This window comes from Oryctolagus cuniculus, chromosome 8 (genome assembly GCF_964237555.1).
Source record: "Oryctolagus cuniculus chromosome 8, mOryCun1.1, whole genome shotgun sequence".
NCBI classification, from domain to species: Eukaryota; Metazoa; Chordata; class Mammalia; order Lagomorpha; family Leporidae; genus Oryctolagus; species Oryctolagus cuniculus.
In genome coordinates this window covers 139,569,214-139,592,748 of record NC_091439.1, presented here as the reverse complement: position 1 = coordinate 139,592,748, position 23,535 = coordinate 139,569,214, and the positions used below count along the sequence as shown (strand labels likewise).

The 23,535-nt window shown below is 39.0% G+C and overlaps 2 protein-coding genes across 4 annotated transcripts in view; both read left to right on the top strand.

Moving 5' to 3' along the window:
- Positions 1–20,443, top strand: part of LOC138843608 (zinc finger protein 717-like) — a 94,317-nt gene extending 73,874 nt beyond the window's left edge. Inside the window, exons 2-4 of one of the 2 annotated variants that reach the window (XM_070048283.1) lie at positions 16,372–16,498; positions 16,741–16,833; positions 19,622–20,443. In XM_070048283.1, the coding sequence (XP_069904384.1) occupies positions 16,372–16,498; positions 16,741–16,833; positions 19,622–19,818 (417 nt within the window). In that variant the 3' untranslated portion in view covers positions 19,819–20,443. Of the gene's footprint in view, positions 1–15,911; positions 16,499–16,740; positions 16,834–19,621 lie in introns of those variants that run through there. The other variant, XM_070048282.1, reaches the window with a different exon arrangement.
- Positions 19,957–22,913, top strand: LOC138843607 (zinc finger protein 271-like). 2 transcript variants are annotated; one of them, XM_070048279.1, is made up of 2 exons: positions 19,957–22,091; positions 22,264–22,913. In XM_070048279.1, the coding sequence occupies exons 1-2, from the start codon at positions 19,957–19,959 to the stop codon at positions 22,373–22,375; spliced, it is 2,247 nt and encodes a 748-aa protein (XP_069904380.1). In that variant the 3' UTR covers positions 22,376–22,913. The 2 variants fall into 2 exon arrangements, with proteins under 2 accessions (XP_069904380.1, XP_069904381.1); XM_070048280.1 differs by having other exon boundaries at positions 19,957–21,655; positions 21,824–22,383.
- Positions 22,914–23,535: the final 622 nt, after the last annotated feature.

The following is a 23,535-nucleotide window of genomic DNA, read 5'->3' as shown; positions in this document are numbered from 1 at the left end:
TGCAGAAGCCCAAGTACTTGGACCATCATTTACAGCTTTCCCAGGCCATAGCAGAGAGCTAGATAGAAACTGGAGCAGGCAGGTTTCTAACAAGTTGCCCATATGGGATGCTGGCACTGTATGAGGTAGTATGCTGTGGCATACTGGGTAAAACAGCTCCTTCAAATCACCACATGAAAGAATGCTCAATAAATGCATATTAAATAAATGAATGGAATGCATTAATTACATTGCTAGGGTGAAGATTTAACCTGATTGGTCCTGGATGGTTCCTATTTCTACACTTCAATCTTGTATAGTTATTAACTTGGTCCTTTTATGATCAAACTTTTCTCAGAACAACAAATTATATATTCAGCTGATTGTGGCAGTCATCAAATAGATTTCTATTTCCTTGTATCCTCTATTAGATAGTTATTGAAGGTCAGAAATCTTATTTGTATTTGTTATATCCTCATTTATTCATTCAACTAAGAGGCTTACTTTATCACGATGCTGAGTTTTAATGTCAAAGCAAGCATTTTTCTTGTCCTGATGAGGTTTTCAATCTGGCAAGAAAGAGCATCTACCCAAAGAATGTTCTGATCTAGTAAATGCTAGTGTGAAGTGAATGGATAAAGATTTATGCATTCCCAATCCAGCAGCTCTAATCCTATGAACTATAATTGAGAGAAGTAATCATAAACATAGAACTCTATGTTATCCAGTTAACTATTTGCGTTTCTACTTTAAAACTTAAGAAACAAACAACACACATATACCTAAGAATACATAAAATTTGTATGCTATCTTGATATTAAACATAAGAAAAATGATCTTGGAATAATAGCAACTTTGAATTTCTTTCCTTTTTTAGACAAGGTATAAACCTACGCAGTTTTCTGTGTAGATAATCATTGTAGGTACTCTCTCTCTTTTTTTTTCCAGATGAGAAATCTGGGATTTAGAAACTGAACCCCAAGAAAAAAGAAAGATTTATTAATCCAGTATTAGAATTTGGTTGGCTTTTAACATATACTTTTTAACTATATTGTTATGGGCAAATTCTAAACTCTTTCTGCCTCAGTTTCCTCTTTGTAAACTGATGATAATCCTGCCTCCAAAATTAACCTAAGGTATAAATGATGTGATGTAAGGCATTCAGTATCTTAACCTGGCTCCTAGAAGATACTCAGCAATGCTAGTTCTGTATCAGTTCCCCTGTTCGTTTCTGTACTTGGTGAATTAAAGGATGGTGTCAAATGATTTGAAACGAACATTAAACATCAATAAAACACAAATAAAAATTGTTTTCTTAAATCTGGATGTTAAACCATTCCATCTACACTCCTCTAAAAATTGTATTGCAATTATAGTCATTTATTATTTGAGAGAATCATTCCTGGAAGTGTTATGCCCAGTTTGATTGTCCCCAAAGACCACCAAGGAGCCGATACCACTGTAAAACACATGAGAGTTCTATTACACGTCCATGCCTGGGCTCTCAACTATCACCAACACAGCAGATTTGAATTGAGAGCCCCAACTCTTCAGTTAACAGGGGTTTTATAGGGTTTTTAGAGACATTCTATATATTATAGTACCATTTAGCAAATCATCTCATCCCATGGGAAATTCAAAGGACATCTCTTAGAATTGATTAGTGCATCCAGTGGTGGGAATGGCCCTAGTAAAGGTGGTTGGATGGCTTTGGGGCTGATGTCTCTTAAAGTGATTGGCTAAAGTATAGGGTCTGAGCTGCTGGGGTATAATGCCAAACTGCAGGGTCTCGGGAAGTTATCAATCACCTTAATTGCCTTGAGAAGACACCAGGAACTCTAGGTATTTCTCTGTTATCTGCTAATTGGCTGTTGCTGGGAGAGTTTACTGCAAGGGGAGTTCATTTATTTTATTTAGGAGCTTCTGGCTCAGGGTTCAGGGCCTGGTCAGGCCCGAGTTACAAGATGAAGGCCTATTTTAAAATAGTTGCACCTTGATCCAGGCTCATGTCTCTCAGAAGAAAGATTTTTTTTTTTTTTTGACAGGCAGAGTGGACAGTGAGAGAGAGAGAGACAGAGAGAAAGGTCTTCCTTTGCCGTTGGTTCACCCTCCAATGGCCGGAGCTGCAGCCGGCGCACCGCGCTGATCCTGGCAGGAGCCAGGAGCCAGGTGCTTTTCCTGGTCTCCCATGGGGTGCAGGGCCCAAGCACCTGGGCCATCCTCCACTGCACTCCCTGGCCATAGCAGAGAGCTGGCCTGGAAGAGGGGCAACCGGGACAGAATCCGGCGCCCCAACCGGGACTAGAACCCGGTGTGCCAGCGCCGCAAGGTGGAGGATTAGCCTATTGAGCCACGGCGCCGGCTCTCTCAGAAGAAAGATTTTTCTGGAAAAAGACAAGAGGTTATGAAGGAGCCAGGATTTGGGGATCAATTAGCAGCAGTGGGTAACCACTCTTGAAAAACACCAATTTGAAATTTGGGGATGGGAAGGAAGGGCAGGAGGGATGTAAACAGAAGCAAATGCCCTTTGGTTTCCAGTCTGTCTCCAACCCAGACTGAAGTCCTTGGGGTGGGGAAAGTGGTAGTGGTCTCTCTAGGTATGCCCTATCATGGACTCCATTTCCCAGAGTCCCCGGTGTCCTTACGTATTCCGTGCTCCAAATGCCTGTGAGGGTGAATGTGGCAGAAAGTGTGTGCACCTGCGCATCACTGCCCATGTTGCCTGGAATTGGGAACTGAGGGAGTTCACTCACTGAGCGGCTGCACTGCTTTCTCCTGCATTCGCCAGGTCTCTTGCTGTGGAAGTGCAATCCCAGGCATCCTGCAGCCTGCCACCCTCTGCTACTAAGCCTCAGGATCTACCGCCTGTAGGTCACACTGCCAGGGACTTTTCCTGCCCCCCACTCCCTGCTTTGCTCCCTGTCTGTCCTGAAGAAAGGGGACGTGCGCCTGGGACTTTTTTTGTAAGTATGGAGAACAGAAAGGGGCACAGATGCATGTGTGGGAGAGGGGTGGATGTGAGTGGGGCCAGCGGATCCCAGACGCTTTTCGCTTGCTTCCCAGGGAACCTGGAGGCTTCCCTGGGCACGGTAGGAGCTGTTGAGTCTTCCACCACTGCTTCCCCACCTCCCTGCACCCAATCAGTCCTGCATGCTACCTTGCTCAAACTTTCCTTAATGTGTCTTATGTAGTGGTTACTAGAGAGGGGGCATGGGATAGGAGAGCTTTACAAGCAGGGCAAGCAGAGGGACAGCCAAGGAAGGCAATGAGCCTCTCATTCTCTATATTTCAATAAGCGTGATTCACAGGTAGGATGGGTTGCAGAATTCCATCTGGCTAGGCCTCCTGCTGTTTCCCGAGGTTGTTTCAGCGGGGCGGGGCTCAGTGGCCTTAGGCAAGGGGCCAAAGGCTGCAGGGGGTTGGGAAAGGAGACTCAGATTAGGATCTGCTTCTGCTCCTTGGTCCCTACCCTACACCTCAAAGGCCCAGAGGGTGGGGTCCCCATGGCACACCTGACAGCTGGGATCTGCTTACCCAGCTGACATTTTCTAGGCAGTGCAGCTTGATGGGTATGCGGAAGTTTTGTGGTTTGATGTCTGTTCTGTATTTTGTTAACAGACTTATCAATTTGGAGTTTGCAGCATGAAAACCTAGCTGATTATTTATTTGGCTGCTTTTTAGTTTCTATCTTCATCCTTCTTTCTTCTGTTAGCAAGGAAGTCAACTCTTATTACCTGCCACTGAACTCTTTGCAAAGTGAGATGTGAACCAAAGTTAATGCAAATCTATTGTGTGGGTCAGTAACTGGAGCTATTTTAATCTGGGTTTGGATGAAGTGGAGAACTCTAGAAACATATACTACAGAAAAGTAACTTTTTCTCTGCCCAGTTCCTTACAGTCACCCAATGCTTCACCAAGCTATTTAAAGATTTGTTTGTTTTACTTGAGAGGCAGAGTTGCATACAGAGAGAGGGAGAGACAGAGAGAGAGGTCTTCCATCCCCTGACTCACTCTCCCAATGGCCACAATAGCTGGAGCTGAGCTAATCTGAAGCTAGGAGTGAGGAGCTCCCTCTGGATCTCCCACATGGGTTCAGTGACCCAAGCAGTTGGGTCATCTACTAAGCTGGATTGAAAGAGGAGCAGCTGGGACTAGAACTGGTGCCCATATGGGATGCTGGTGCCGCAGGAAAAGGCTTAGCCCATTACACCACAGCACCAGCCCCCAAGCTGATTATCTTACAGACCATACTGTTTTAATTAAGAAGTCCAGTTACTTTGCTTATTTTACGTTTTGTGTTTAAGTCCATGACATTTTTGATATGAAAGGCTATTAGTTATAGATTTTCATAACGACTGTGGTCTGTGCCAGCCTCTATACAAGTTGTCAATGTGAGGAGGGGTAAGAAAGAAGAGGGAAAAGAAAAAGTGCCCCATCCCCCATATAGAGTTGCCCACATAGTGTAGATGTGGCCTTGAAAACTGTTGCTGTCTTTGAGTATAATGAAGTTTTCACAAGAATAACTGTTTAAGTGATGCATGTATTCTATTAGAGTGGTGTTGCCACCGATTACTAATTTATGAATCTCATTTACCATAATGAGGTCATCTAGGAAGTAAAAATAGAAACTGAATCCTGGATCAAAGGTGTTAGTGTGACAGTTTTTCTCCTCTCAACCTCAATATGTTGTTTGTGACCTTTTCTCCAGTGTACTTCCTATCACAGTGCTTGTGAATGGACAACTAGTTTTGTGTTTCTGCTGGGAAGAGCTGCTTCACACTCATGAAACAACTGTAAGACCACTTTCTGAGCAACCATGTTGTGTGCCCATTAATATGACTTGGGGACAGCCAAGAGCAGGACTCGTAGACTTGTCAGGCTAACTGGCTGTCCTTGGCACATCATTCCTTGTACTGCTATAAGTTTCTGGCATGTTATTTAAAATTTGTAAGAGATATGTTTCATATGAGATGCCTAAGCTGGTAAGTAGCAGTGATGTCTTTAAGGAAAGGTGCCGTGTGAGGAAGCATTCTGGTGATGTCCATTCATCTGACCATTTATGGTAGTCATTGATGTCTACCACATGTTAGGAGAAGGAAATCCTCTCTGAATTACATTAAGCCAGGAGGATTCATATACAGTTTATCAAAGGTTTCTCTGTGTGAGGGAATAACCAAAATACTACATTGTATAGGTTTTTTTTTAAGATTTGCTTTATTTATTTCAAAGGCAGAGTTACAGAGAGAGAGAGAAGTCTTCCATCCACTGGTTCACTATCAAAATGGCTTCAACAGTTGGGCTTGGGCCAGGCTGAAGCCAGGAGTCAGAAGCTAGGAGCTTCTTCCTGGTCTCCCACTTGGGTACAGGGGCCCAAGCACTTGGCTGAAGCACTTGCTTTCCCAGGTGCATTAGCTGCAAGCTGGATTGGAAATAGAGCAGCTAGGTCTTGAACCAGCACCCATGTGGGATGTCAGCACTGCAGGAGGCTGCTTAACTCACTATGCCAGCCCCAGGTGGGTTTTTTCAAAGGGGAGGATAAATTTTTTTTCTGATATGACTCTCAATATAAAGATTTTAATTTGTAGTAGATGATGGTTTTTGGATACAATTTGAGTTTCATTAAATTTCTATTTAGTGTATATTTTTTGAAGTTAATGAGCCCTAGTATTTATCTTGTGTTATCATTACTTTGATAAACTTTCTTCCATTTCTCATTTAAACTACTTTTTAAAAAAAACATTTACATTGTGTATTTGAATGACAGAGTGATAGAAAGAGAGGGATAGAGAGAGGTCTGTTTCACCCTCCAAATGGGCTGCAGTGGCCAGGGTAGGGTCAGAATGAAGCCAGAAGCCTGGAACTCCATTTGAGACTCCCATGCAGGTGGCAGGGATCCAAGTGCCAGGCCATCTTCTGCTGCCTTTCTCAGGAATATTAATAGGGAACTAGATTGGAAGTGGAGCAGCTGAGATTTGAACTGGTACTTATATGGGATGCTGGCATTGTTGGCAGTAGCTTAACCCAGTGTGCCACAATGTTATCCCATCAATAGACTTTTTTAAAAAATATATATTTATTTATATGAAAGAATTATACAGAGAGAGAAGGAGAGGCAGAGAGAGAAAAGTCTTCCATCTACTGGTTCATTCCCCACTTGGCCACAATGACTGGAGCTGCACCAATCTGAAGCTAGGAGCTTCTTCTGGGTCTCCCATGTGGGTACAGGGGCCATCTTTACTGCTTTTGTAGGCCATAGCAGAGAGCTGGATTGGAAGTGGAGCAGCCACTTCCATATGAGATGCTGGCACTGTAGGTGGTGGCTTTACCCTCTAGGCCACAGTGTAGGCCCCCATAATTAGACTTTTGAAGTGAAATCAGTGGCTATGAAAATGTACAAGCTAAAGTTAAACAAAGGAAATAGAAAGAAGCTTCTTCTAACTACAATTGGTTCCAGAGACCTTTATTGGACATCAGCTCTGACTGGGCCAATAAGCAAAGCAAAAAAGTCAGAGCTTTAGTTAACATTTTGCTCTAAATCAGAGGTGGGGAATTTCCATACTGTGGGCCATTATAAGGTCCATGAAATCATTTGTTCTGGCCCTGCCAAGGCAACTTCAGGTGGGAATGGATAATCGATCTACAGTATGCTAATTTTTCAGTTGGTAATTTTATATGGTCCATGAATGATATAAATATACAAATGGCCCTGGAATAAAAAAAGTTCCCACTTCTGCAAAATGTTAATGGAAAATTCAATGCACTTTACACTCCTTTTTGTGACCTGTTATCTAAATCTGTAACTCTTTTTCTTTGATGAATTCATTGCTTGTTTATTTATTGAAGAGACTTAGAGAATCCCTGCCCACTGATTTACTACCCAAATGCCCACAGATGCCATGGTGAGGACCATGGCAAAAGCTGGTTGCTGAGAGCTCCATCCTGGTTTTCCATGTGAGTTTCATGTACCCAATCACTTAAGAAATCACCACTGCTTTCCACAGTCTGCTTTAAAAGGAAGATGGATTCAGGAGCCATATCCATATCCAGGAATTGAACTCACTCAAGTAAAAAAGACACAATATTTTTTTTCACTTTTTAAAAAGATTTATTTATTTGAAAGTCAGAGTTACTCAGAGAGAAGAGGCAGAGAGAGAGAGAGGTCTTCCATTTGATGGTCCACTCCCCAGTTGGCTGCAATGGCTGGAGCTGCACCAATCCAATGCCAGGAGCCAGGAGCTTCTTCCCAGTCTCCCACATGGGTTCAGGGGCCCAAGAACTTGGGCCACCTTCTACTGCTTTCCCAGGCCATAGCAGAGAGCTGGGTCAGAAGTGGAGCAGCCGGTTCTCGAATCAGCATCCATATTGGATGCTGGCACTTCAGGCCAGTGCCTATAAGGAATATGAAATTTGCAAGGGGTATATAAATACTGAGTGACTTTTTGAGGCACCAGGGAGGTGAATTCAGTCCCCTTGTCTGATTGGAGGGAGGAGGAAGCCACATGATGATAGCAGTGATAACAGTATTAGCAATGAATAGACCAGTATAAGGATCCATCTGAGTTCCAGTTTCCCCACAATGGCATTTTCAAAATACCAGTTTAATCTGGTTGTAAATCATGTAAGGATTGATCAGAAAAATTAAAGTGGGAAGGCCACCTTGATTTTTTTGATTATTAAGCTGTGTATTTCATTAATCACTGAGAGTTCTGGAGGATATTTTTCCAACTGTTTGTTATGCTGTTATACATGGAAGTGTTTTACTAATTTCATTTTGTAGTAGTTCATTATTAGTACGTACAAATGCTTTTGCTTTTTAAAGTTGCATTTCAGCAATTTTGATTAATGTATACTAGTCATACATTATTATAGGATATAGTGCAATATTTGAACACATATACACGGTAGAAACTAATTAAGCTAGATAACTAGTTTTCCATTTCCTCTTCATAATTTGAGCCTACCAGCTCCTCTCCTCCAGTTCTTTACATAGTACCTAATATGGTGCACTCTAGTCATCAAACTGTATTATGGAACACCAGAAGTTACTTCTGCTTCCCTGTGCTTTGCTACCTGTTAGCAATACCCCTCTCTCCCTAGCTGCCACCCTTCTCAGCCTCTACTCATCACAATTCAGACCCATTTTTTTGTCACTTCAATATATGACAAGGAATGTGTGACATTTGTGTTTCTGTGTCTGGCTTATTTCAGTTATTTTTATATCTTTTAAAGCATAGAGATACTTAAATTATTTTATTTTTTGTGTCCAAATGATGTTCCCTTGTCCACTGTCTCACTGATTGACAGCTAGATTTGTTCTAAATCATGAATGCTGTGAACTGTGTTGTAGTGACTGTAGGAAAATTGCTTTCTCTTTGATATTCTTATTTCATTTCCTTTTACTGTATAGCCAGCAGTAAGATAGCTATGTCATGTAGATTAATTTTTCTTCTGAGTAATGACCATACTGTTCTCCATAACTCCTGTACTAATTTACATTTTTACCTGTAGTATATGAGAGTTTTCTTTTCTCATATCCTCTCTAGCATTTATTTTCTTTTTTATATTTTTGGAATAAGTTATAATATTGTGGGTTTTTTCTATTGTTTATTTGTTTTTTATTAAGTATTTCATTGTTTATTTGAAAGAGTTAAATATAGAGAGGGAAAGGCAGAGAGATCTCTCATCTGATAGCATACGCCACAAAGAGTTGCAACAACTGGGGCTGGGCCAGGCTCAAGTCAGGAGCTTCTTCTGGGTTTCCCACATGAAAAGCAGGGGCCCAAGTCCTTGGACCATGTTCTGCTGTCTTTCCAGGTGCATTAGCAGGTGTCTGAGTTGGAAGTGGAGTAGTTCAGAGTCAAATTGGCACTCCCATGGGATGCTGGCCTCACAATTGGCAGTTTACTCACTATGCCACAATGCCAGCCCCTCTCCCTATCATTTTAGTCCTCAAAAAGTCATTAACATCAGCATTCACCCCATTTCCTTTTCTCTCTGTTATTCAATTTATTGAAGTTTTATTTTTATTTCCACTATTCCTAATATTGCTCTTCCCAAGGTCATTAGTGATTACTGTGTTTGTTAAATGGAATTTTTGTTTTTAATTCCTCATTTACAGAGTGCACTTTGTAAAGTTCTACTGCATGCCAAACCCTCTTCTAGGCACAAAATATAGGCTCTTTTTCTCTTAAGGGTTAATATGACAACATGCTCACAAGATAACATAAAGTACACTTTCACTGAGAATAAATTGTGTTATGAAAATGAAGCATAGTAATGGGATAAGTAACTAATCAGAACAAAGAATGGGTTTAGAAGGCATCATCTGACACATTTCCTAGCTCCCTCTTCAAACACTGTCTCCCTCAGCATACATTGTAACACATCTCCTTCAATTTCCTCTGTACTTTTGATTACTCCTTTTAAGTCCATTTGCAGTCTCATGTGCTTAAAATCAAATATTGATATTTCTCAGATGTTTACCATTGCAGTGGTTGTCTACACACTTTACAAATACATGTAGTGCTTGGCTAAACTCATCTACTCCTCATGACATCATACTTTATGTTACTTTAAATAAATTTACATTTCTCCTGAGCATAGAACACATATATATGCAACTATGAGCTTCACAGTTCCTCAAAATCAATATGAACAAAAGTAAAAGTAAAACTTGCTTCCCCCTTGGTAAACCTTATCTCAGAATATGTCACCAACATTCCACTTTCCATAAAAGGTAAATATTTGGGAATAATCAATTCTTTCCCTTTTTTGTTCACTTACCTGTGACTGGATGAGTGTATTCCTTACCTATTTTTCAAATCTCTTCATTCTACCTGCTACCTCCTTGGTCCCACCTTCCTTATATCTGCTGTCACCTACATAAATGAAATTACAATAGTTATCTAAGATGGTTCCCACTCTCGCTCTCAACTTCAGTCCATTCCCCAAGCAGCAAATTAAACACAATAGCTGTCACCTTATTTCTCTTTCATATCTTCATCTACACCACATGACTCTTCCACATCTCACTTCTGCCTACTTCTTCATCTTCATCTTTGTCAGTGGCCCCTGACCCCAACTCTGCTTTAATCACTGTGAACTTTTGCTCAGTTCCTGCTCTATGCCTTGCCCTTAATATACTACTTCACATGTGAAAACCATGGCTCATGAAAACTACAGACTGTATAAATGAGTGAATCTTTTGAGGATCACAATTTCTTGGAGAAATGTAATAAGGAATAAAACAAAAAATATCCTTGGTATACAGCAGGTATACTATTTTTAAAGCCACAGAGAAGAGACTAAATAGAAGTTCAGCAGAAGGAAAGTAGCGTGATACAAAAGTTTGTGGCAAGGCTAACAGGCACTGGTCAAGAATCTAACAAATCCACTAGGAAAAGAATAAAATTTTCTTCACCTCCTTCAATCATACAAATTATTTCAACCTAGGATAATGAGACAACTTTCCAATTTTTATATATTTTTTTCATCAGTTTAGAGGTTTTATTGTAGAAGGCTTTCATATCCTGGATTAAATTTATTGCATGATATTTGATTTTCTTGTGACAATTGTAAATATGTTTGCTCTTAAAATTTGCTTCCCACTAAGTTCATTATTATATACCAAAGTGCTACTGAATTCATTTTGTATTGTCAATTTTATTAAATTATCAGTTCCAGAATTCTCTTGATGATGTTCTTATTTATTTCCATATAGAACCATGTTATCTGCAAACAGAAATATAAATTTAAATTCTTACTTTCCTGTTTGAGTGGATATTTTCTGTTTTCGATTGTATTCATTTGAATCATTTCCTATTTCTCTTAATTTAGCTAGAAAATTATTTTCTTCAAAGAATCAGCTCTTCATTTTTTTAAAAGACTGATTTATTTATTTTAAAGCAGACTTACAGAGAAGTAGAGGCAGAGAAAGAGAGTGAGAGAGAGAGAGAGAGAGATAGAGTCTTCCATCTACTGGTTTACTCCCCAAATGGCCACAATGGCCAGAGCTGCACTCATTCAAAGCCAGGAGCCAGGAGCTTCTTCCAGGTCTCAGATGTGGGTTAAGGGGCCTAAGGACTTAGGCCATCTTTTACTGCTTTCCCAGGCCATAGCAGAGAGCTGGTTCAGAAGTGGAGCAGCCAGGACTTGCACTGTCTCCCATATGGGGTGCCAACACTACAGGCAGTGGCTTTACCTGCTATGCCACAATGCTTGTCCCTCTTCATTTTATTTATTTTTAGTATTGATTAAGATTCTTCCTTATTTATTTCTGCTTTGATCTTTATTATTCATTTTTTACTGCCCTTGGATTTGACTTATTCTTGTTTTTTCTGGGTACTTGAGAAGGATAGTAGGTTACTTATCTGATATCTTTATTGTGTTTCTATATGTTTGGCCAACTGAAGTCATAGTTTTAATTTCTATGTTTCCCTGATAACTGTGGGGACCTTCTAGGTGACTGCAGAGAATGCTTGCAGAAATGAGGCTGTATTAGGTTGCTAACAAAATACCACAGATAGTGTCATTTTAATCAGAGAAATTTACTTCTCAGAGTTGTGGAGATTGAAAACACAAGATCAAAGTCATAACAAGCTTGATTTTCTTCTAGAGGCCTTTCTCCCAATGGACCTCACACATATGATAATATTTGTTCTGCTCAAAAGCAATTTCTCCAGGTAGAGTCATATTGGCAGTTAGCACTTAAAGGTATGAGTTTTAGGGAGGCACATTTCAGTCCATAACACTTATATGGGCTACATGGTCTGACTCAAAGACAGCTATCTCTGGGGAGGATAGAGATGTTGAAATGAGTGTTAGGATTCTTACAGTATTACTTTCAGAGCTAACTCCATTGAAAATTGTGCATGCATGCACACACACAGAAACAAAAATACTTGCACATATAAACACATACTACAGTGGAAATGCCTAATGGTTGTTATCTATAGGTAACATCAATACAATAACCATAAGGTGGCAAATTAGCAAACCATTAAAAAGAGTATTGGAGAGAATAAAAACAAAATCTGCCACTACAAAAATATGTAAATATATGTATATATGATATTCAATATTTATAGTTGCTAATAGATAAATAGCATGGGAAATAAAACCTAAATCTTACCTCTCAATATTACAGACTATGCTGCATGGAGAATGTCTTCCCAAAACCATTCATTGGGTTAATGCTTTGGCATAGTATGTTAGGTCTTCAACTGCAGTGCTGGAATCCCATATGGGTGCCAATTGAAGTGCCTGCTTCTACACTTCCAGTTCTGCTCTTGGTAATGGCCAAGAAAGCAGTGAAAGCCCAAATACTAGGGCCCTTGCAACCATGTGGCAGACCCAGAGGAAGCTCCTAGCTCCTGGCTTTGGATCATCCCAGCTCCAGCCATTGTGGCCATATGGGGAGTAAACCAGTGGATAGAAGACCCCTCTTTCTGTCTCTCCTTCTTTATGTCCATAGCTGCTCCTCAAATAAAAATTGAATCTTTATAAAATATTGAAAAATCTTCACATTTTAAATTTCTGTTACTCAAAGCTAGCACAGAACTACATTATACATAGGAAAGATAGATTCTGAAAATCATAAATGTAATGCATTGTAGCAAAATTTTCACAAATACTTCTGATTTTCTCAACACTAGATACTAAATTAATAGTCATTGTGGGCCGGCACCACGGCTCACTAGGCTAATCCTCTGCCTTGCGGCACCGGCACACCAGGTTCTAGTCCCGGTCGGGGCGCCGGATTCTGTCCTGGTTGCCCCTCTTCCAGGCCAGCTCTCTGCTATGGTCAGGGAGTTCAGTGGAGGATGGCCCCAGTGCTTGGGCCCTGCACCCCATGGGAGACCAGGAGAAGCACCTGGCTCCTGCCTTCGGCTCAGCGCGGTTCGCTGGCCGCAGTGCACTGGCCATGGCAGCCATTGGAGGGTGAACCAACGGCAAAAGGAAGACCTTTCTCTCTGTCTCTGTCTCTCTCACTGTCCACTCTGCCTGTCCAAAAAAAAAAAAAAAAAGAATAGTCATTGTGGATTTTTCATCTCTTTGACAACCACTTGTAGTACTTCACAGCTTTTCCAAATTTATCACTATGTGTGTTTTTCAAAACATGCACTGAATTTTACCAGTTTAATGAACATGAAATTGAATTTTAGTGGCACATATAATAAACATCTACAAAGCTTCCAAAACATAGAAATAATACCATGGATCAGATATGAGACTTACATTTGATTGAGTTCAATTCTTTTAAGCTAATTTGTCATTAGTATGTGGCAATTACAAATATAATTAATAATTAAGCATATAAGCATTAAAATTGAATGATTCATAGAATTTGGAAATGATTGTGTGTAGCAGTGGGAACACGTTTTTTAGTAAAATTGATGAGGGTTCCTTAAAATCTAAATAAGAAGCTATTCTAGTAAACTCCAAAGACATATAGGGAGTAAATAAATACCACAGAAAGTAAGAGCAAAGAGATTTGGTGCCAGTTGAAACCTGGTCTGCTTTCTTATCCCCTGTCATGACACAATGAAATGGAAACATCAGGATCCTTCTCCTCTCTACCACCAACTGAAGGGCAAGGCATCCTCATTTGTTCTGACTCCAGTTTCCTGTTGCCAAGAATATGTCCTGGGTGAATATGGCTGAGAAGTAGTGCCCCATCCTATCTGAATGATGGAGGCTCTGTATTTGTCAAGAGAACTCATGGATCCCATCTTCCACTATATGTTATGTCCACAGTAAGCATGTCTACAGAAATTGACCGTATTTGTGGTGAATTTTGGTTGTAAGTTTTTGGGATAAGGAAGATCTCTCTCTCTCTCTCTCTCTCTGTTTTTCAAATAAGTAATTTTGTTTAAGAAATAACTCAATCCAAGTCTCTGACATGGCTCAAAGGCCTTCACCTACTTGAGGCATTGCTTCCCAGGAGGTGTTTTTCAGTATGTGATTTTGCAGGGAGCTGGAATTGAATCAGGAGGGGAGCAGCCACTCAAATGGTAATTTCTAGTGAATCTTGGCTAGATCTTATCTCTTCCACAAGCAGACCCCAGGGTTTTCCTGAAGATAACTGTGTCAAATAAGGAAAATCTGAGAAGGCAAATGCTTTACAATGTGTGTTTCTCTCACATGTCCTGATGTCTCATAGGTAAAGGAAGTGAAATGGTGAAATCCAAGGTCTTGTGAAGGGATGGATACAGGGAATGGTGTTATTTGAAATCATTACTGAAAAAGTATACTACATTAAATATATATTATGTATATTTGTTCCAATGCAATTTTGGCCAAAAATGTGATGCTGTAAGTTGCATTCATTCTATAGACTTTCAGGTCTAAAAATACAAGAAGTGTTCTAGTGTACACACATATATATGGAATCCTATATGGTATTTTTGAAATCATAGAAAAAGAATGAATTCAAAATGACTTTCTCTAATGTAAATTTTAGTGACAACATAATGCTTATCTCTTTGATAACCTCATTTATTTGGATAATCGCCCTTAAAGTTTTAATTTTTTTTACTATTATCATTATTTTACAAAATTTGTAGGCAGTGCTTTCTTAATTATTCCTCAGCTTGTAGTCACTTTCATTTTAGGAAATCTATAATTGTTTATTAATCAAAAAGGAAAATAAACATAACTTTGTTCTCAGAGAATATCCACAAATAAGATGAATAACAAATGTGTCATGATTATGAAACATTACATTCATCTAAGATAGGGCAGTTTGGTCTCTGTTCTTTCTGTTGCCATGACAAAATATATATTACATGTTTGAGTTGAATCTCAGAGCAAAATATCCTAAATCTTTTGGTTCATGATGTCCCAGTCTTTATCGTCACATACATGACATAGTGGTCAACATTTTAGTGCTACCTTGAAAATAAATACTTAGAATTCTACAAAGGTAAAAATTGCCTAGTACTAACACACATATCCGTTAAATTCATTTCTGAATTTTTAGAGTAATGCAGTCCTTAATAGTTCTGAGGAGCTGAACTTGATTCAGGTATAGGATCCCAAAATGTGGGGAAAAGAATCTAGTGCAGGTTATTTTGTTTTTGTAATATTTATTTATTGATTTGAAAGGAAGAGTTACAGAGATTGGGAGAGACAGGGAGAGAAAAAGAGATATTTTCCATCTTTCTGCTCCATTTCCCAAATGTCCACAGTGGCTGGGACTGGGCCAGGCTAAACCAAGAGCCTGGGACTCCGTCTTGGTCACCCATATTAGGGGATGGGGCCCAAATACCCAGACCATCTTTCAGTACTCTTTCAGACGTATTAGCAATGGAGCTGGGTTGCAATAGAGAGGCAGGACTCAAATTGTACGCTCACAAGGGATGACAGAATTGCAGATGGAGGCTTAACCTGCTACATCACATTGCAGATGCCTACTTCAGTTTCTTAAATCTTTATGCATTTCTCTCAATCAGTCACAAATGCAGATTGTAGTGCAGACTTCCCCAAGTACTGTTTTTAGGCAAATAATTCCATTGTTTTCCTTTAATTTGATGTTATTTCAGTTCTTCAAATGTTCATCGGTAGAATAATCATGGACAAAGCCAAAAGCTATTTTCTATTGTCTGTCTTACCTCAATGTTCTTATTTAAAAATATTTATGAGCTTGATAGGGAAAGAAGTTAAAGGACAGAAAGAGAGAGAGAGAGAGAGAGAGAGAGAGAGAGAGAGAGAGCTCCCATGCATTTATTCACTCCCTAAATAACCATCCAAGCAGAGGTTAGCAGGATTGAATCCAGGAGTTAGGAATGGAGTCTATGCCTGCCTCCTTGGTGGCAGCACTACTGCTTCCCCAGTTCTGCATTAGCTGAGAGCTGGAAACTACAACTGGCACTGGAAATCCAACTTGGGCACTCTGAAGTAGAACTAGGGTTTCTTAGCTGGCACCATAAACACTAAACTAAATGCTTGCCCTCTCTTTAAAATATTTGTCCTCTGCCATATTTGAAGTGAATATGGATGATGTTTTCCTGGAAATTCTTCTGTGTTCATTCTCATTAAGGCTTCACTGATAGGATCTTGTCTTTTTCCCTAAATACTTCTAAATTCTTCACTTTAACATTGCTCACTCAAAGTTAATATTATCCCGCTTTCAGTCTGTTATGTAATTCCTCTGGACAGATGTAGCCCTTTTGATCTCAAACTCCTGTTTCCCTCTGGCTTGGGCATGTTTCACTGCTTTCAGACAATAGTTTGACTCCCTGTTTAATGCTTCTTATGTGGTTGTCCAAATGCTCAAGTCTAAAATGAAACCACATCCTTCCTTCTTCCTTCATACCTGTATACAACATACACAGCTTTTAGTGTTTGTTTTGTGACAGAGTTCATATGTTGACCAGAGGTGTTCTATTACAGGTGATGATAGGATTTGAAGACCTGGCTGTGTATTTCACCTGGAAAGAATGGCAGAACATGAACAATGCTCAAAAAATCTTGTACAGGGATGTGATGCTGGAGACCTACAGCATCCTGTTCTCCTTGGGTGAGTGACACCCATCACATTCCCAATGGTAACATTTTCTGCTATTTGACAAATAAGTAAACACTTTATAAAGTATAATGTTTAGAAGGTGTAGAATTTGAGAACATGAATAATCTGAATTTCTAACATCCAGGAAGGATTCAAATTGGTACCTTTGTTGCAGAGCACCTGGACCAAGCTCTAGTCTTTTAAATAACCCAACATTGTGATTTCACAAAGTCTGACATTGTTTCCATTAATAGGGCACTGCATGACCAAACCTGATTTGATCTTGAAGTTGGAGCAAGGAGCAGAGCCCTGGATGGTGGAAGAATGCTTGCATCAGAGCCTTCCAGGTCAGTCTGCACATAATGGGCAGGGAGGCCAAAGTAGAAGCAGTGCAGCAGATGTTGACTGGTGCTCTTTCCATGAATTTTTCTCAAGTCTTACTCCTGATGACATCTGGATTTGTATATCAAGTATTCTAGAATATCTGGGGATACCAATGTCTGTCTCTTTTTTTCATGGTGAAGATATTCTTGAATTAAAAAAATTATAATGCCTTTCTGATGTTACTAAAGGTTTTTTTTTTCCAGGTTAGATTCATTCTACAAATTCTAACTTGTCATTCTCCACACTTTCATACCTTTTCCTTCATGCATTTATTAACTCCTTCAGTGGCTGGCAACCCTCTCTTTCATTCTCTTTGTGCCTCAATCTTTGTCTCTTTGGCTTTTAAGTAAGTTAATAAATGAGTAAATGCTAAAAGATGATCAGGAATAAACCTCTGTGCTGTGACATCAAAAATCATAAAGCTAAGCATGAACTTGTATAGGAACATGAAAATAAGTGATCCTAGACTCACCAAGAAATTCATGAGTTTCTCAATCCCAAGGTCAAGTAACCTCATAGGTTCATGTTGAATGGCTCAGATTTGTTTGGGAGAAGAGTTTGAATTATGAATTCTTATTTTTCATTGTCATTGAAAAACAAGAAAATAACAAAACAGCATAGGAAATGAAGTGTTCTGTGAAAATAGGAGGCAACTAATCAAAAGCCTTGAGAAACTCAAATTATCACAGAAGAGTGTTTATAGAAAGAATTGAGAGGAGATAACCACAGCTGGTGTTTTCAGAATTAGTTAGAAAACACTTTTCAAGTGATCTCTGTTAAATATAAGAGTGGGAATAAGAGAGGGAAGAGATGTATAGTTTGGGACATGCTCAATCGGACTTGCCCCAAATGGTAGAGTTAGAAATGTACCAGGGATTCCAATTCAATCCCATCAAGGTGGCATGTACCAATGCCATCTCACTAGTACAAGTGATCAGTTTCAGTCTACAATTGATCATAATGAGAGGATTAAGAGTCAAGGGATCACATAAACAAGACTAGTGCCTGCTAATACTAACTGAAAGAATTAAAAAGGAGAGAATGATCCAACATGGGAAGCGAGATACACAGCAGACTCATAGAATGGCAGATGTCCTAAATAGCATTATGGCCTCAGAATCAGCCCTTAAGGCATTCGGATCTGGCTGAAGAGCCCATGAGAGTATTTCAGGCATGGAAAGCCAAGACACTCTGGCAAAAAAAAATGTCCTAAATGAAAGATCTCTGCAAGTGAGATCCCAGTGGAAAGAATGGGCATCAAAGAAGGAGGTACCTTTCTCTGAAGAGAGGAAAGAACTTCCACTTTGACTATGACCTTGTCCAAACATGATCAGAGTTGGCAAAGTCAAAAGGCTTCCATAACCTTGGCAACCCATGACAAGAGCCTAGGGTGATTACTGACACCATAAACAAGCGTGTCAATTTGTTAAGTCAACAACAGGAGTCACTGTGCACTTATTCCTCATGTAGGATCTATGTCCTTAATGTGTTGCACAATGTGAATTAATGCTATAACTGGTATTCAAACAGTACTGTACACTTTGTGTTTCTGTGTGGGTGCAAACTGTTAATCTTTTTCTTAATATATACTAAATTGATCTTCTGTACATAAAGATAATTGAAAATGAATCTTGATGTGAATGGGATGGGAGAGGGAGTGGGAGATGGGAGGGTTGTGGGTAGGAGGGAAGATATGTGGGGGGAAAAGCCACTATAATCTAAAAGCTGTACTTTGGAAATTTATATTTATTAAATAAAAGTTAAAAAAATAAGAAAACACTTTTCAAAGAAAGTGAGCACCCTGTGGGTTGTAGAAACAAATTCTTTAAACTGGTATCGAGTTTATACCCAAGATGGTATACTGTGACTTTTCTGTACCAGTAACAGATATGAGAAGCTGAAGATGTCAGATTTACTTAGGAATATGGGGAAGCTGTCATAGATTGCAGATAAAAGTTTTTCATTTGAAAAATCCTACAAATCCCAGGGAAGACTAAACATGAGGAAACATACACTCATATACTATTCCTTAAATGTGATCCTGTTTGGAATACAAACACATTTCATTCTTCACCTGAAAGTAAATGATCCAGTAAAACTTTCTCATATTTCTGAAATATTAGAGAAGCCCAAAATACACAATTTTTCTAAATATAAACTGGAGCAAAAGCACAAGGAAAAAAATGTTTTCTAGGCAAGGGGTGAAAATTTTTGCTAAATATTTGTCTATTCTTTGAAATCTTGTGTAGTTGTTTCATCTCTGATAAAAGCAGAATGTCAATGAGTAGAGAGAGATCTTTTAACTCACTGTCTGCAAATGACTGCAACAGTTAGGTCTGACTAGTCTGAAGCCAATATCCTGGAATTCTATTTAGTCTTCTCTGGTGTATCACAGGGTCCCAAACACATAAACTGTCATCTGCAGCCTCCCAGGTTACATAAGCAGAGAGTTATATTCAAAGCAGAGAGTTGTATTGGAGACAGAGTAGTCAGGTTTCAAACTGGCATATCTGAACAGAATTCAAGTAGTGAACACAATCATGATTGAGCATTGGGAGACTATTGATACTATTCAATATATTAATGTGTTAAGGAGAAAAGCCATATAATAATCATAACTTTCTCGTATTGATTTTGTTAATATCTTATGCCAATTGAATAATAAGTAACTTGATTCCATTTACATAAGTTATCAAGGAGAAAGTTCTATGTGATTCAGTGAAGTGGTTGTTTATTTTTTTCTCATTTCAGTTGCTGTGAAAAGGGATGACCTGATTAGGACCAACCAAGAATGTCAGGACAAACGTCTGAATCTTAATGTTATGAAAAATAACAACACATCAACTCCAAAGAGAGTTGAATTAAGAAAAACATTTAATTTATGTTCAAGCCATATTCCAAAACTAAATATCAGAAAGGGAAATTATTTAAGAATGAAACCTGAATAATGCAATGTATGTCACAATGTGTATCCCCAAAGGGGGTCTGATCAACTACAAGCTGAAGAGAAATTTGATGCCACTAAGGTACCTGGGAACTCTCTCCAGTTCTGTGAGCCTCTTAATCAGTGTCACAAGATTCAGACTATGAATCAGACATTTGAGCATATTGGACAAAGGAAAGGCTTCACAAGGAAGATGTTCTTTAAATCTGAGAAGGTTTATAAGGGAGAAACCTGTAATAAGTCAACTATCACTGTTGGAAAGGCAACTCAAATAATAAATGCTTTCCACAAAAGCTCTAACCTCAGTACGCATCAACAAACCCACATAAGAGAGAAATTTTATGAATATATTAGATATGTGGAACCTGTTATTTACCAATCACATCTTGCCATAAATCAGAGACCATATTTAGAGAAAAAACTCCATGCAGGTAAACCTTGTGAAAAATCTTTCAGTTGTGAGTCCTGCCATAACATCCATCACAGTACTCAAATACAGGGAAACCCCCATATGTGTATTGAATGTGGAGAGACCACTCCCCAGGAGTCAGATCTCATTAGACAACAGAAAATTCACATACAGATGAAACCTCATGAGTGTACTGATAGTAGAAAAGTCTTTTTCCCAAAACCGTACATCATAACACAACAGAGAATTCACATAGAGGAGAAACCTCATGAATATAATGACTATGGAAAAGACTTTTTGAACAAGTCCAACCTCATCAATCAGCAGAGAATACACACAGGGAAGAAGCATTATGAATGCAATGAATATGGAAAAGCCTTTGGTCATAAATCAAACCTCAAAATGCATCAGAGAATTCACACAGGGGAGAAACCTTATAAATGTTTTGACTGTGGAAAAGTCTTTGGCCGGAAGTCAAGCATCATAATTCATCAAAGAGTTCACACTGGGGAGAAACATTATGCATGTAATGTCTGTAGAAAAGCTTTTGGCCAGAAATCAAATCTCATGAGGCATCAGAGAATTCACACAGGGGAGAAACCTCATAAATGTAATGACTGTGGAAAAGCCTTTGGCCAGAATACAAGCCTAATAATGCATCAGAGAATTCACACAGGGGAGAAACCTTATGAATGCAAGGAATGTGGAAAAGCCTTTGGCCAGAAGTCACGCCTCAGAAGCCATCAGAGAACTCACACAGGTGAAAAACCTTATGAATGTAATAACTGTGGAAAAGCCTTTGGCCAGAAGGCAAGCCTCAGAAACCATCAGAGAATTCACACAGGTGAGAAACCTTATGAATGTAATGACTGTGGAAAAGCCTTTGGCCAGAAGGCAAGCCTCAGAAACCATCAGAGAACTCACACAGGTGAGAAACCTTATGAATGTAATGACTGTGGAAAAGCCTTTGGCCATAAGACAAGCCTAATAATGCATCAGAGAATTCACACAGGGGAGAAACCTTATGAATGTAATGACTGTGGAAAAGCCTTTGGCCAGAAGACAGGCCTAATAATGCATCAGAGAATTCACACAGGGGAGAAACCTTATGAATGTAATAACTGTGGAAAAGCCTTTGGCCAGAAGACAGGCCTAATAATGCATCACAGAATTCACACAGGGGAGAAACCTTATGAATGTAATGACTGTGGAAAAGCCTTTGGCCAGAAGTCACACGTCATTAGACATCAGAGAATTCACACAGGGGAGAATTCTTATGAATGCAATAACTGTGGAAAAGCCTTTGGCCAGAAGGCAAGCCTAATAATGCATCAGAGAATTCACACAGGGGAGAAACCTTATGAATGTAATGACTGTGGAAAAGCCTTTGGCCAGAAGGCAAGCCTCAGAAACCATCAGAGAACTCACACAGGTGAGAAACCTTATGAATGTAATAACTGTGGAAAAGCCTTTGGCCAGAAGGCAAGCCTAATAATGCATCAGAGAATTCACACAGGGGAGAAACCTTATGAATGTAATGACTGTGAAAAAGCCTTTGGCCATAAGACAAGCCTAATAATGCATCAGAGAATTCACACAGGGGAGAAACCTTATGAATGTAATCACTGTGGAAAAGCCTTTGGCCAGAAGACAAGCCTAATAATGCATCAGAGAATTCACACAGGGGAGAAACCTTATGAATGTAATGACTGTGGAAAAGCCTTTGGCCAGAAGTCACACCTCATTAGACATCAGAGAATTCACACAGGGGAGAATTCTTATGAATGCAATAACTGTGGAAAAGCCTTTGGCCGGAAGGCAAGCCTAATAATGCATCAGAGAATTCACACAGGGGAGAAACCTTATGAATTTAATGACTGAGGAAAAGCCTTTGGAAATATATCACAACTCAATGCATCAGAGAATTAACACAGGAGAGAAATGTCATGAATGTAATGACTGGAAAAGTCTTTTGTGAAAATCACAACTCCTATACACCAGAAAATTCACACAGGTGAGAAACCGTATTAAGCTAATGACTAATGGAAAGGTCTTTGGCCAAAAATCAGACCTTATTGAACACCAGAGAATTCACACAGGACAGGAGCCTTATGAATGTAATGTATGTGGAAAAGCCTTTGACAATAAGTGAGAACACAATGCACCAGAGAATTCACACAAGGAGAAACCTTATGAATGTAATGACTCAGAAACTTTTTAACTATAATTCAACCCTAACTGCACATCATCAAATCATATAGGGGAAAACCCTTTTGAATGTAATGCATGTGAAAAAGCCTTTATCTGGAAGTCACACCTCTTAAGACATCAGAAATCACATGGGGGGGAAACCTTATGGATATAATGAGTGTTAGAAAGCTCTTTGCCAAAATCATGCCTTATAACATCAGAGAATTTAGAGTAGAGACTTTTGAGTGTAATAAATGTAAGAGATCCTTTTGTCAGAAGTAATGCCCCATAACACATCATGGAATTCAAACAAAGGAAATAGTTTAAGAATATACTGAATGTGGAAGAGCTTTTTCCCAAAATCAATGTAATCTTTGTGACAAAGCCTTTTGTTAGAAACCATGGCCCATACAACAGGGACTCATGTAAAGGAGAAAGCTAATGAATGTTATTAGTGTGAAAAACATCATTCTTCCAAAATCAACTGTTATAATCAAAGAATTCGCACAGGGGTTTTCTTACAAGTGTAATGAATGTTGAAAAGTATTTTCCTGGAATTCATGCTTACATTGATACAGATTTCAAAAAATATGACAAAACAGTTAGCCAGAAATTAGATATCAATAGACATCAGAGAATCCATAAAGGAAAAAATAAATGTAAGGAATGTTTAAAAAAATTCATCTCCTGTTAATCTGTCTTTAGTTCACAAGAAGTGACTCAGAAATGAAATTACCATAAGTCATCTCTCAATGGTTAGCTGAGAACTCACCAAAGAGAAAATCCTTTGATTGCAATGTAATTGGAAAAAACCTTTAAGGTAAGGCAAACTTCTGCAATACTTAGCAAGATTACAGGGAGAAGATTCTGAAAACGTCATGTGTTTAGAATTCTTAGATACAACCACACCTCAGCAAGTGTTAGGCAATTCACATGATGAATTGTGACTGAGACAGATTAACCATTCTTCAGAAATTCTTTCTCTTATATAACCTGTGTTTTTAGTTTCCCATTATTGTGAAACCAAGTAAATGACCTATGCTTTCATGTATAAATTTTGCTAACAAATATTCAACAGTTGATTCAACAGTTACTTGGAATACCTTCACCAATTACAAAGTT